General features: G+C 54.0%; 1 protein-coding gene across 9 annotated transcripts; it reads left to right on the forward strand.

Annotated features, from left to right (window-relative positions):
- Positions 1–938: 938 nt before the first annotated feature.
- Positions 939–11,538, forward strand: LGALS12 (galectin 12). 9 transcript variants are annotated; one of them, XM_077862089.1, is made up of 9 exons: positions 939–1,403; positions 3,046–3,134; positions 3,259–3,472; positions 4,294–4,413; positions 4,960–4,998; positions 5,599–5,625; positions 6,129–6,217; positions 8,792–8,942; positions 9,487–11,538. In XM_077862089.1, the coding sequence occupies exons 1-9, from the start codon at positions 1,335–1,337 to the stop codon at positions 9,631–9,633; spliced, it is 945 nt and encodes a 314-aa protein (XP_077718215.1). In that variant the 5' UTR covers positions 939–1,334; the 3' UTR covers positions 9,634–11,538. The 9 variants fall into 9 exon arrangements, with proteins under 9 accessions (XP_077718215.1, XP_077718213.1, XP_077718216.1 ...); XM_077862087.1 differs by having other exon boundaries at positions 8,857–8,942; XM_077862095.1 differs by lacking the exon at positions 939–1,403 and adding an exon at positions 2,421–2,563 and having other exon boundaries at positions 8,857–8,942.
- Positions 11,539–11,848: the final 310 nt, after the last annotated feature.

Raw genomic sequence — 11,848 nt, forward strand, 5'->3', positions numbered from 1 at the left:
TCATGTGGTTCCTTATGTGACAACCATTTTCGGCGGCCTGCGTGCAGGCAAGATGGTCATGCTCCAGGGAATGGTCCCTGAAGATGCACACAGGTAAGGGGTGCTCCATGGCACTGCTGGAGCTCAGTGAGTGCCTCTCAAACACCAGCATGCATCAGAATCAGCTGGAGAGTGCGTGAAAATGCAGCTCCCCGGACCCTGCCCCCAGAGACATTCCTCTTCAGCTGGTCTGGACTGGGCCCAAAGTAGGCATTCCTAGCCAGCTTCCAGGCCAGCCACACTAGAGGAGCTCACTGAGACGTCTTTCCCCAGGGCCGCCCATGCATCTCCCAAATTGGGATAAAGTGGAACGGTTGTGCTGCCTGTTAAAGCGAAGGGTTTACTAGAATCTGAGCCAGAACTGGAGCCACTCTAGTCCAAAGAATCATGGGGGATCTCAATAAAAAGGCAGATACCTGGGCCCATCCCCAGACTCTTTTGGAGTCACCCTCTCTACACAGAGATGAGCAAAGGGAGTCACAGAGAAGGCAAGTGACTTGTTCCAGGGCGCACAGCACGTTAGAGCAGAAGCTGAGCTGGACCTGGGCCTTCTTCACCGCAGAGTAGACTGCGGGCGCTCCAGTCCCTGCCTCTGCTGCGCCTCAGGGAGGTGTGGGGGGGGTGTCTCTCCTCCTGCCCCTTTCTCACCACCCCCCACCTCCCTTCTGGTGATTGCAGCTGGGCCCTGGCATTTGTGGCTGAAGCTGAAAGGGAGCCTCGTGGGACTATAAATCATGCAAAAGAGAGAAAAGTGGAGGAAGGGTTTGTGGGACGGAGGGGAAGAGATGAGAACCTCTTGGTGGGAGGGGAGTAGGGAACGAGAAGCCATTCGCTGATGTCCAAGAAGCTGAGGGTGGGGCTTCTCCTGAGACCTGCCTACTTGTGTCCCCACCCCTGCCTCTGACTGGGGAGGACTCCGCAGGGAGCCCAGGGAAATCACAAACCCCCACAAGGCCCTAAAAGAGCCTCCCTCTGCCCTCCCTCTGCAACAGCTCTGTGTTTCAGGTCCCCACGCACACGGGGACCGGGGGCTGGTCAGTCAGTTGCTTAGTTCAAGCTTCTTGCTCCTGGACTCGGGTTTCTGCTGACAGCCCCAGTCTGGCTGGTGGGATTGGAGCTGGGGTGTGGACCAGAGGTGGACCGCCGCCCAGACCTGCCCTCTCACCTGGGCACAAGAGAGGCTAACAGCTGGGAGAGAGCTGCCCTGGCACCTAAGATCCTGGCTGGGAAAGGCCAGTGAGGGCAGGGCTCCAGGAATCTGGATCTGCAGGCTGGGTTGGAGGCACTCCACTCCCATGTCACCTGGAGAAAAACTGGACCCACTTCCTGACATCTTCATCTTGCAGCCACCTGTCTTCCATCCGGTGAGCAGCCGTTCTGGTCTGGAATCTCCAGGTCCCAAGGCTCCCCCTACTCCAGCTGGACCCAGACTCCCTGGGGGTGCACTTGCGTAGGAATGACTGGGCTCACAGGGCCCTTATATTTTAAAAGTAGTAGCGCCTGGGGTCAGTGCTGTGCCTCTACTGCATGATGGGTGGCTCGGAGGATCTGGGGCTTCTAGGGAGAATTGTTGCGGGGGCACCCTGAATACCCAGGGTAGCCTCATCTCCAGCCTGGAAGAAAGTCAGGCTGGAACCTCCAACTCGAGGTTGAGTGGGGGGTCCCCTCCCTTCTTCCTCCTGCTCGGGCCCATGCAAATTGTCTTTTTTTTCTTCCATGCAAATTTTCTGAAGTCTGCCCTTGCTTTACAGAAGGCTGAACGCCCAGCACACTGTGTGCTCCCGTTAATGAATGCTAATTATCACTTTCTCTTTACTTGGCCCTCTCCCTGGGGGCTTGGGGGGAGGGTGGTGAGCTGCCTCAGCTCAGTAATCACAGGCCAGGCCTGGAGCCTGGGAAGTGGGGGAGACTGAGGTACTAAGCCTGGCTATGCTGTGGGCCCTCTGACAGCCCACCTCCCCAGGTGCCTGAGCAACGGGTGAAGCAGCTGCCCAGGTTACAGCCACTCCTTGCTTTGCAAGCTGCGAGGTCCTGGAAGGGCAGCATTGTTGGGGCTCAGTTCCTTCTAGATGGTTCGGGCTTCTAAAGGCTGCTGACAGCTGGAGGGCACGTGAAAGCGGGTCTTGTGTTACGTCAGCATGTGCTTGCGACAGTTCACATTCGTTCTGCAAACACCTAGTGGAACACCTGTGCCAGGGCTGGTGCGGAGCACAGAAGGGAAAGACAGGGCCTCAGCTCTGAGTGGCCAGTGCCTCCAGCAGAAACAGCCAGCCCCCTGGTCTCCCTGTGAGCTGGCCAATGGCCAAGCTAGAGCTGCAAGTGAAGCATTCTGGGAACACAGGGGAGGGAAGGAAAAACTCAGTCACGTGATGGACAGTGCTTGGAGAAGGTGTCAGAGAACCTTGAAACTCAAGTTGGATCTCACAGGGCAGAGGGAGGGCACAGGAAGCAGCCCTGAAAAGGCAGCGAGTTGTAAACGTGTACTGCATTTTAGGAATCCTGCAGAGCTTCTGTGTGGGGAAAGGTGAGCCCAGGCTGGTAGGCTAGGCCACTGTTGGGTATCTCTCCAAGTATTCATATCAGGGTCCCAACTTGTCCAGCCTCCTGCCCCCCGCCACCCTTCCAGATCCTGAGCTCTAGCCAGTAAAAAGTCCTCAGGACCTCGATACCAGGCCTCTGGAAGCCAGGGTGGCATCCAGTGGACATCAGGTCTCACTGAGGACACGACTATGCTCAAGGAGCGGGGGAGAGGGGCAAGGCTGGTCCTCCAAGGGGCCAATGGAGCTGAATTTGGCAACGTGGCTTTGACATGTGAAGGTCCAGGAAAGGGGAGAAGGTGCAAGAGAACATTTCAGAGAAAACGAATTTTTCCCCATAAGGACATTTTTCTGTTGGGGAAGGAGAATCAAATGTTCTTCTTCTCTGCCCACCCACCTGCCTGACATGGGGGTCCCTAGTAAGACCCTTTCTCCAACCCTCTATGGATAGCCTTCTCCCCTTTTTCAGGTGGTTCCTTATGTGACAACCATTTTCGGCGGCCTGCGTGCAGGCAAGATGGTCATGCTCCAGGGAATGGTCCCTGAAGATGCACACAGGTAAGGGGTGCTCCATGGCGCTGCTGAAGCTCAGCCCCAGAGGCATCGAGCTGGAGGCTGCTCCCTGCCTTCGGGGTCTCGGGGCTTCTGACCAGGGGTGCCTTTTGAGAGCACCTCTCACCAGGTTCCAGGTGGACTTCCAGTGCGGCTGCAGCCTGCATCCCCGGCCCGATATCGCTATCCACTTCAACCCTCGCTTCCACACCACCAAGCCCCACGTTATCTGCAACACCCTGCAGCACGGGCGCTGGCAAGCCGAGGCCCGGTGGCCCCACCTGACCCTGCAGAGAGGAGCCAGCTTCCTCATTCTCTTTCTCTTTGGAAACGAGGAAATGAAGGTGAGTAGAAGGGGTGGACATCATTGCCTAGAACCTGTGTCCGTCCTTCCGCTGAGCTGCCTACATCATTGTGTTGAGGGGCATTGCCAGGAGGGCTCAAGAACCCAAGCAGCCACCAGGCCCCATTCCAAGCTGCCCGGGGCCCACATGGCCTGGTACACTAGGCCCTGGAGAGGGCACCACTGCCATAGTCATACCAAGCTCTTCGAGAGTGCCTGCAATACGCTGGGCTCCGTTCTAGCCCCTACATATCAGCTCGTTAGGGCCTCACGACAGCACACAAGGTGGGTACTCATGTCCTCCCCGTCTCATGGTGGTGGAGGGCCCAGGCCAGGGAGAAAGAACTCCACTTCCAGGCTTTCCAGATGTGAACTCCTGCCAGAGAGATGCCAGGACCTTGACCTCTCCAGGGAAAAGGGGGGCTGGTGAGAGCCAGCAGGGGAGGGAGGGTTCTGTGGCATAGGGGTTCACACAGCCACCTGAACCTCCATTTCCTCACCTGGGATAGGGTGGTTGCCGCTGCTGATAGGTCTGCTGAGAGGTGAAAAGAGGGATGGTGTGGGGTGTCAGGGGCAGAGGGACAGAGAAAGGTACCTTGGTTCTAAGGCCAGCCCTGCAACCTTGGGAAGGTCACCTAAGCTCACCAAGCCTTGGGTACCTTGTCTGTCAAATGTGTCTCTCAGAGTTGGTGTGCGGGTAAATGTGGGACACTCCAGGTAAGAGCGCCCAGCGATGCCAGGCACGTTCGTATGGATTCAGTGTACATCAGCTCAGGTGCAGCTGAGCTGTCTGTCGGTCTGTCTGCCTGTCTGTCTATCCAGGTGAGTGTGAACGGACAACATTTTCTCCACTACCACTATCGGCTCCCGCTGTCTCGTGTGGACACTCTGGGCATATTTGGCAACATCTTGGTGGAGGCCATCGGATTCCTGAACATAAATGTGAGTTCCCTTGGGGCCAGTGTGAGTTCCCTGAATGGCAACTGCCCCCGACTTCCCCTGATGTCTGGATGGGCCCAGGACCACCCCCTCTGCCCCAGGCAGGCCCTGTCACACCAGCTATAACCAAGGGGGAGGGGATCCATCAAGTTGCAGGATATGAGGGGGGTGAGGAGCTGACCACAGAAGGGGACCCGAAGGCCACGGCAAGGAGGTGGATCACTTGGACACTTGGAGCCACAAGGCCCAAACAGCAGCTAGCTCTGTCATTCGCCCCCGAGGAGCTTATGAAAAATGCAGATTTCTAGGACCTGCCACCAGACATTCTGACTCAGTAAGTCTAAGTTGGGGCCCAGGAATCAGCACTGCCAAATGCCAAGTTTGAGAACCACTGACAAGGTGTACAGGGAGAATGAGGAGCTGCCAAAGCCAGCCTCTGCCCACCCCCTGGACAGCCCCTGGACAGACAGGGTAGGCGGGAGCCAAATAATGACCCTGAGCTTGCAGTGCTCCTGAATCCCGCGTGTGGCTTTCTCTCCTTCCCAACAGCCATTTGCGGAGGGCGGCATCGAGTATCCCATTGGATATGTGAGTCTCTTGGGAGCCAGGTTGGCCTCTGTGGTTCCACCAGGGATCCCTGCTCCCCCAGCCTGACCTGCCACTCACTGGGCCGCTGCCCAAGTTAACAAAAGCCAGCTGCCCCATCTTCCCTCATTGCGCAGTTGCCATGGATACTGCCAGCCCTTCTTGGTCCCCAGCAGGCCTTGATTCGCCTCTCCCAGCCCGAGCCAGCAGGGCCAGCTTGGGAAGATGGATGGGGTGCACTGGCTGCCCAGGATGGCCAGAGCTCCAGGAGTCCTCTCAGGAGATCCCACTCGGCTGGGAACACTTCTCTTCTCACAACCCGGGGAAGCAGCTGGGGTGGGCTTGTCAGGAGGGAGGGGCAATGAGGCCCAAGGCCACATTCACAATGAGTGAATGACAGACCATCTGTCTAGCTCCTCCCCATTATTCCAGACCTGGGGTCCATCTGGATCCAAGAGGGACCCCCCTGGGGCTCTAATCAGTCGCCTGTATTGTCTGAGATTGACAACACCCAGGTACCCCCAGTTCTTAATAATAATGTTGAGAACTCTCTCACTGAGCAAGCACTGCATGGCTTCCATGTCCTGTTTCTCTCCTTGTTAGCCCTTCCTGCTGAAGAGCTCCAGCCTGGTGAGTGACCTCCCTTCTGGGTCTGGTGGTGGTGTCCTCCCGGGTGTTGTCCCACCCCTACCTGGTGGGAAATGCCCTCAGCGTCAAGCTGCCCCGTTCCTTTATAGAAACCTGCAGGCTGCATGGGTGGGTCAGGCAGCTTCAGGCTGAAGCTCTAGCTTCATCTTCCCTTTTTTCCACTTATTCTGCACACAATTATTTGCTACTCCTCTGTACCAGGCCTGGTGCCAGGCCCTGGGAGAGAGGGACCAGCTAGTCCCAGCCCTCCAGGTACTTGCAGGCTGGTGGGGAGGCAGATCAATGAGCAGGTGGTTCAGGATGCAGCAATGCGGGGGGGGACATGTCAGGGGCTCAGAGCCCCAAAAGGCCAGGGAGAGCTGAGGCCTGCAGTAGATGTTTAAGAAATGAGCAGAGCTGAATCTCCCGGCTGCAGGCCTAGAGGCAGCAGCCCTCCCCAAACTCCTGTGTGCCTCCCCACTCAGTCATCTCCTATCCTCCTACAGAAGGTGCCCTGCTCGTGTGCTCTTCCTCGGGGTCTCTGGCCTGGACAGGTCATCGTACTGCGGGCACTGGTCTTGTCAGAGCCAAAGGAGTAAGTATCCAGATGGAAGGGGGGGAAGCAACTCGGAGCTGAGCATGAGCACTACAAGCATTACCTTTTTCATCTCCAACGCCACTGCTCCTTTGTGGAGCTTGTGGTTGGGAAGGTGCTCAGTGCTTAGTCAGTGGCCAGTGCCCCCAGGGCCCCAACAGCCCCAATTCTGGGAGTATCTGCCCTGTCTGTACATCAGGCCAACCAGCCTCTCGTCGCAGGTACCAGCTGGGGCTCTGGGAAAGGTTCTTCAAAGGCCCAGAGAGAGAATTTGGCCTCCTGGGGTGACACAGTGCAGTGGTTTAGGAGACACGGCCAGGCAGCCCCAGAGAGGAGGTCCCCATTCGGGTGTCTCGGTGTCAGGAGCCACTCAGGGACTACACTAATCTCTCCTACAGGGGGCGCTCCTGCTCCACTCCTCAAACCTGCGGGCTTCAAGCCACTTTTTCTTTTTCCTTCTTTTCTCCCTCCCTCCTCCTTCCTTCTTTCCCCCCTTCCTTTCCTTCTTGCTGGAATTCTGCTGGATTTCATGTCTTTTCTGGGCCGGATTACCTGGATTTGACTTCTGCTGAGGACACTTGCTACCCTTGTGTCCCTTCAAGGCAGTTCCTTTGCCTTTCTGTGCCTCAGTTTCCTTGTCTGTAGAAAGAGGTAATAATACTGCCAGCTTCAGGGGTGGTTCACATACTTAGAATTATGGCAGGTGCATAATAAGTGCTCTACAAGTGTGCTAGCGATCAAAACTACTTCCGTGGAGGGGCAGGAGAGAAAAGGAAAGGCCCTGTATCCTTTCTTTCTGTTTCAGTTTTGTTTTCCTAGAATCATGACCTTACTAAACTCTTGCCCTGCATGCTCTTGCACAAGCCTGTGAATTCTGGGGCAGGCATGCAGCACAGCCCCGGACAGCATGAACCTCCAGAGCCAGGCACGACAGGGCTGGATTCCTGCTTTGCCTCTTATAAACCATGCGGTCTTGGGGAAGTCACTACCCCTCTTCTGAGCTTCCCCATCTGAATAAAAGGAGAAAGATCATCTCAGTCCTAGAGGGAAAATGGACAAGTTCCCAGTGATAGAGATACACCCTCCCCCACAGAAACTTGGAGACATGATACCACATTCATCTCCTCGCTCAAAGTCAAATGGTTATGGTTGGTCACACAGCAAGTAATTTAACTGCTCTGTCTCAAGAGCCATGAATTCACAAGCCCTCTGAGGCCAGACAGATCACATAAATAGTGAAGCCCTGGGTTGGGAAGGTAAAGTGGAAAGAGTATTTCCATAGAGCCAGATCTTCTGATTATTTTAAAAAGAGGAGCACAAAGCCATCTTTCATATAAACTTCCTCAGTTTTGAAACATGGTCTTACCTGGATGTTGAAGAACACTATGGACCAGCCAGGACATTTCTACAGATCACTCCCACCAGGAGCCACCAACATCAGGACTTAGCACAGTGCCTGGCATTCAGCAAGCCCACAATAAATGCTGTCACCATTGTTTTCTGGAAGCAACTGTGGCTTGAAATGGGCAAAGGGAGTAGGAATTGGAGGGCATGGAATTCACCACTGTCTGGGGTGTCCTCCTAGAATAGATCCAACAGGAGTCCCTGAAAGGCTGGCCCAAGGCTCACCTTTTCCTGGCTTCACCCCGCCCTGTGCCCCATCTGGTCTCCCCACTATCAACCACTTCCTGCCCAGGCGTCACTCACCAGTAGCTTCAGGAGTGTGATTTCTAAGGTGCCTTTGGAAGTCCCAGAACAGGAAACAGGATGTGGCTGCCAAATGAGGGGCAGGGGCCAGGCAGCAGAAAGGCCCCCAGATCTGGGTCCTATATTGTTCCCAGCCCAACCCAAAGCCCCACAGCTAATACTAGTGACAGGGCCAGCTAGGTGACTTCTTGCCCTTGTCAGTTATATGGGCTGCTGAACTCAAGCCACTGGATTTCCGGGAGGACTCCGTAAAACACCCACTATGCGCCGGGCACTTGGTAGACTCCATGTACATGACCTCTTTTGTTCCTACCAATGAGAGGTATTGTATTATACAGTAAGATTTGTTAAACAATAGGTGTGATTTGAGTGCTTATTACACCAGGTGCTGTTCTAGCACTTTACACATGTTAACTCAGCCAACACAACTCATGGGGCAGGTATGGTACTCCTCTCCCCATACTACAGATCAGGACACTGAGGCACAGAGCCATGAAGTGACGTCCCCAAGCTCACAGGACTAGAAAGCAGTAGAGCAGGGTTGAAGCCAGATAGACTAGCTCTAACCCCCACAGTATACCTGGCCTATAGCACCCAATAAATGTTAGCTACTACTTATATAATTCTCCCCATCCCAAGGAGGGGAAAACGAGGCTCAGGCAAGGTAATTTGCTCTCCCAGGGTCCTCTAACTGGTGGGTGGCAATGTGGGGACTCTGTCAGGTGTGCCTGGGACTCGCTCAGGTGTTCCCACCCCTCTGAGCTGCTGAATCTTCCAGCTGCACTCCCACATCTGTCTTGGTGCTCAAGATCCAGCAGCCACAGCTTGGAGAAGTCAGGGAGCCCCTTCTCTGGCCCCTTCTCGTAGCTTCACACTGAGCCTGAGTGATGAGGCTGCGCACGTGCCTGTGACGCTTAGGGCTTCCTTCGCAGACAGAACTCTGGCCTGGATCTCGCCCTGGGGATGCAAGAAGCTTATCTCAGCCCCCTTCATCTTCTACCCACAGCGATTCTTCGAGGTCAGTCAGAGCCAAGTAGCCTCATCCTTCCCCAGTGGGCACAGAGCAGCATTCCCCTGGGGAGCAGGGGGACATCCTGGGGCAGGGGGAGGAGGACTGTGGGGCTGGGAAGCCAGAGCCTGCCAGGAGGAAGAAACATCCACCCCATGGCTCTCAACCTTCCATGTGGGTGCCAGCAATCCCACTTCCAAAACATGGATTTAATTAATCAGAGCAGCCCCTGGCATTAGTGTTATTTAAGATAAAAACAAAACAAAACCAGTGCCCCACGCCCATGACTCCATTGTGCAGCCAGAGTTGAGAACCAGTGCTGGAGAGAATGCAACGGGCACAGATGGTGAAACCGAGGCCCAGGGCTGGGATCACGGTGGTCTGATGACAAGCTGCCCACCGCCCCCCCGCCCCGCATCCTGTTCTTTCCCACCCTGGGTGCCCTGTGGTTTGGGTCTTTGTGACCTCTGAGGGGAGGGCTTACTGGGTGGGGTGTCAGGCAGCTGGTGGAGGGTCTGTCTGGAAGCCTGCAGGCCCCTGCTGCCCTTTCCAGGTGCTGCTCCTATGCCAGGAGGGAGGCCTGAAGCTGGCGCTCAATGGGCAGGGCCTGGGAGCCATCAGTCTGCACCAGCAGGCCCTAGAGCAGCTGCGGGAGCTCCGGATCAGTGGCAGCGTCCAGCTCTACTGTGTCCACTACTGACAAGTGAGCCAGGGACTCCGCCAGGGAAGAGAAGGGCCAGCCGGTGCCTAGCACCCCATAGGCGGCTCAGCTCTCCTCCCTTCAAAAAAGATTAGAGGTATGCCTGTCACCACCACCTGAGTCAGCAGGGGCTTTGGGCCCCACAGCAGAGGGAAGGAACCTGTGTGAAAAGGCTCCACCCACCAGGAGCCTGGGACCTGGCTCCATCCTCCTTTAGGGCCTACACAGGGGGCAGGTGTAACAGCCTAGCAAGGACACTCAAAGGTACAGTGGCTTCGGGGCGCCTGGGTGGCTCAGCCAGTTAAGCGTCCAACTCTTGGTTTCAGCTCAGGTGGTGATCTCAGGGTCATGAGATGGAGCCCCATGTTGGGCTCCGTGCTCAGCAGGGAGTCTGAGATTCCCTCTCTCTCTCTCCCTCTGCCCCTCCCCTGCTTTTGAGCACACCCTTCTCTCTCTCTCAAAATAAAATCTTTTTTTTAAAAAAGTACAGTGGCTTAAAGAATTGAGACATGCATTTTCTTCTCATCTAACAGTTCTGGAGAAAATGGTCCTGGTCTGTGGAGCAGCCCCATGGACCTTTGGGAGGGTCCCAGCCATGGCACCCCATTTCTGGGGCATCATCATCGTGTGGGTGGCTGGGTCTCGGATACCACCACCCTAGGTTTCAGTCACTGAGAAAGTAACTAGAAAATGTATACAAGGCCCACCTGCTTTCAGAAGCCCCAGCCTGGGATTGGCATGGCCTGTGTACACTCGCATGTCCTCCATAAGCAGTGGGTCACAGGCCACTCTGGGTGCAAGGAAGGCTGGAAGTGTGCTCCAGTGGGATGGCCAAGTGCCGGGCCATGGTTCCACCACTGTGATTCCTGGTATGTGCAGGTAGATTTTGTGTTTTCCACGTCCTGTGCTATTTTTTCCCTATATTTTCAGCTTTCTTGCTTGCTACTGGATTGCTGAAATCTTTAATCACCCTCCCCACCTTTTTTTTCTTATAGTGGTTTGGAAGTTATAAGCTGCATTTTATACTGCTAGTGGTTTTCCTCACTTTTTATTATTAACAATAAAATTGACTTTTGGAGATGGGTAAAATTCTGAGTTTTAATATATACGTGGATTTGTGTAACCATCACCACCACAATCAGGATGTATAACAGCCCCATCACTCCAAAAAACTCTCTTGTATCACTGCTTTGTAACTATACCTTCTCCACCCCACCCCTAACCCCAGCAACCAGAGGATCTGTTTTCCACTCTGACATTTTGATTTTCAAAATGTCATAAATGGAATCATAATATCTGACCTATTTAATCCAGTTTCTTTCATTCTGCATTATCCTTATTTAAAAAAAAAAAAAAAGATGAGAGGTGCCTGAATGGCTCAGTTAAGCATCTGCCTTTGGCTCCAGACATGATTTCAGGGTCCTGAGATGGAGCCCTGCATCGAGCTCTCTGCTCAGCGGGGAGTCTGCTTCTCCCTCTCCCTCCCCACCACTAGTGCTGTCGCTCTTTCTCAAATAAATTAAAAGAAAAGATTAATTTATTTATTTGAGAGAGAGAGTGCATGAGCAAGGGTGAGCGGAGGGTAGGCAGAGGGAGGGGAGGGGAGCAGACCCCCTGCCGAGTGGGGAGCCCAATGTGGGATGTGGGGCTGGATCTCATGACCCCATGATCAAGATCATGACCTAAGCCAAAACCAAGGATTGAACCACCCAGGTGCCCCTGCATTAACCCTTTTGAGGTTAATCTAAATTGAGATTAATCTTGCTGTATGTATTAGGGACCCATTTCTGTTTATTTACTCAGCAGTATTCCATTGTACCACAATTTGCTTATCTATTGATCCATCGAAGAACATGTGGGGTGGTTTTCAGATTTTGGCAATCATGAATAGAGCTACTAAAAATATTTGCATGCAAGTCTTTGATGAATATAACCTTTAATTTCTCTAGGGTAAACACCTGGTAGTAGAATTTCTGGACCATATGATAAATGCATGTTTGATTTCATAAGAAACTGCCAAACTAGTTTTCAAAGAGTGACTGTACCATTCTGCATTCCCACCAGCAATGTGGGAGATTTCCAGGTGTTCTGCATCTCTGTACTTGTTGCTGTCAGTATTTTTTATTTTAGCCATCCTCACTGGTGTGTAGGGGTATCTTGTTGTGGGGTTTTGTTTTGTTTTGTTGCCACTGGCTGCTTGGAGTTTATTTTCCAC

Source organism: Canis aureus, chromosome 21 (assembly GCF_053574225.1).
Source record: "Canis aureus isolate CA01 chromosome 21, VMU_Caureus_v.1.0, whole genome shotgun sequence".
NCBI classification, from domain to species: Eukaryota; Metazoa; Chordata; class Mammalia; order Carnivora; family Canidae; genus Canis; species Canis aureus.

Coding starts and splice junctions, on each gene's coding strand:
- LGALS12 (XM_077862087.1), top strand. CDS start 1,335: ATGTCACCTGGAGAAAAACTGGACCCACTTCCTGACATCTTCATCTTG. Junction 4,999..5,598: donor TCGAGTATCCCATTGGATAT/GTGAGTCTCTTG, acceptor TCTCCTTGTTAG/CCCTTCCTGCTGAAGAGCTC. Junction 8,943..9,486: donor ACCCACAGCGATTCTTCGAG/GTCAGTCAGAGC, acceptor TGCCCTTTCCAG/GTGCTGCTCCTATGCCAGGA.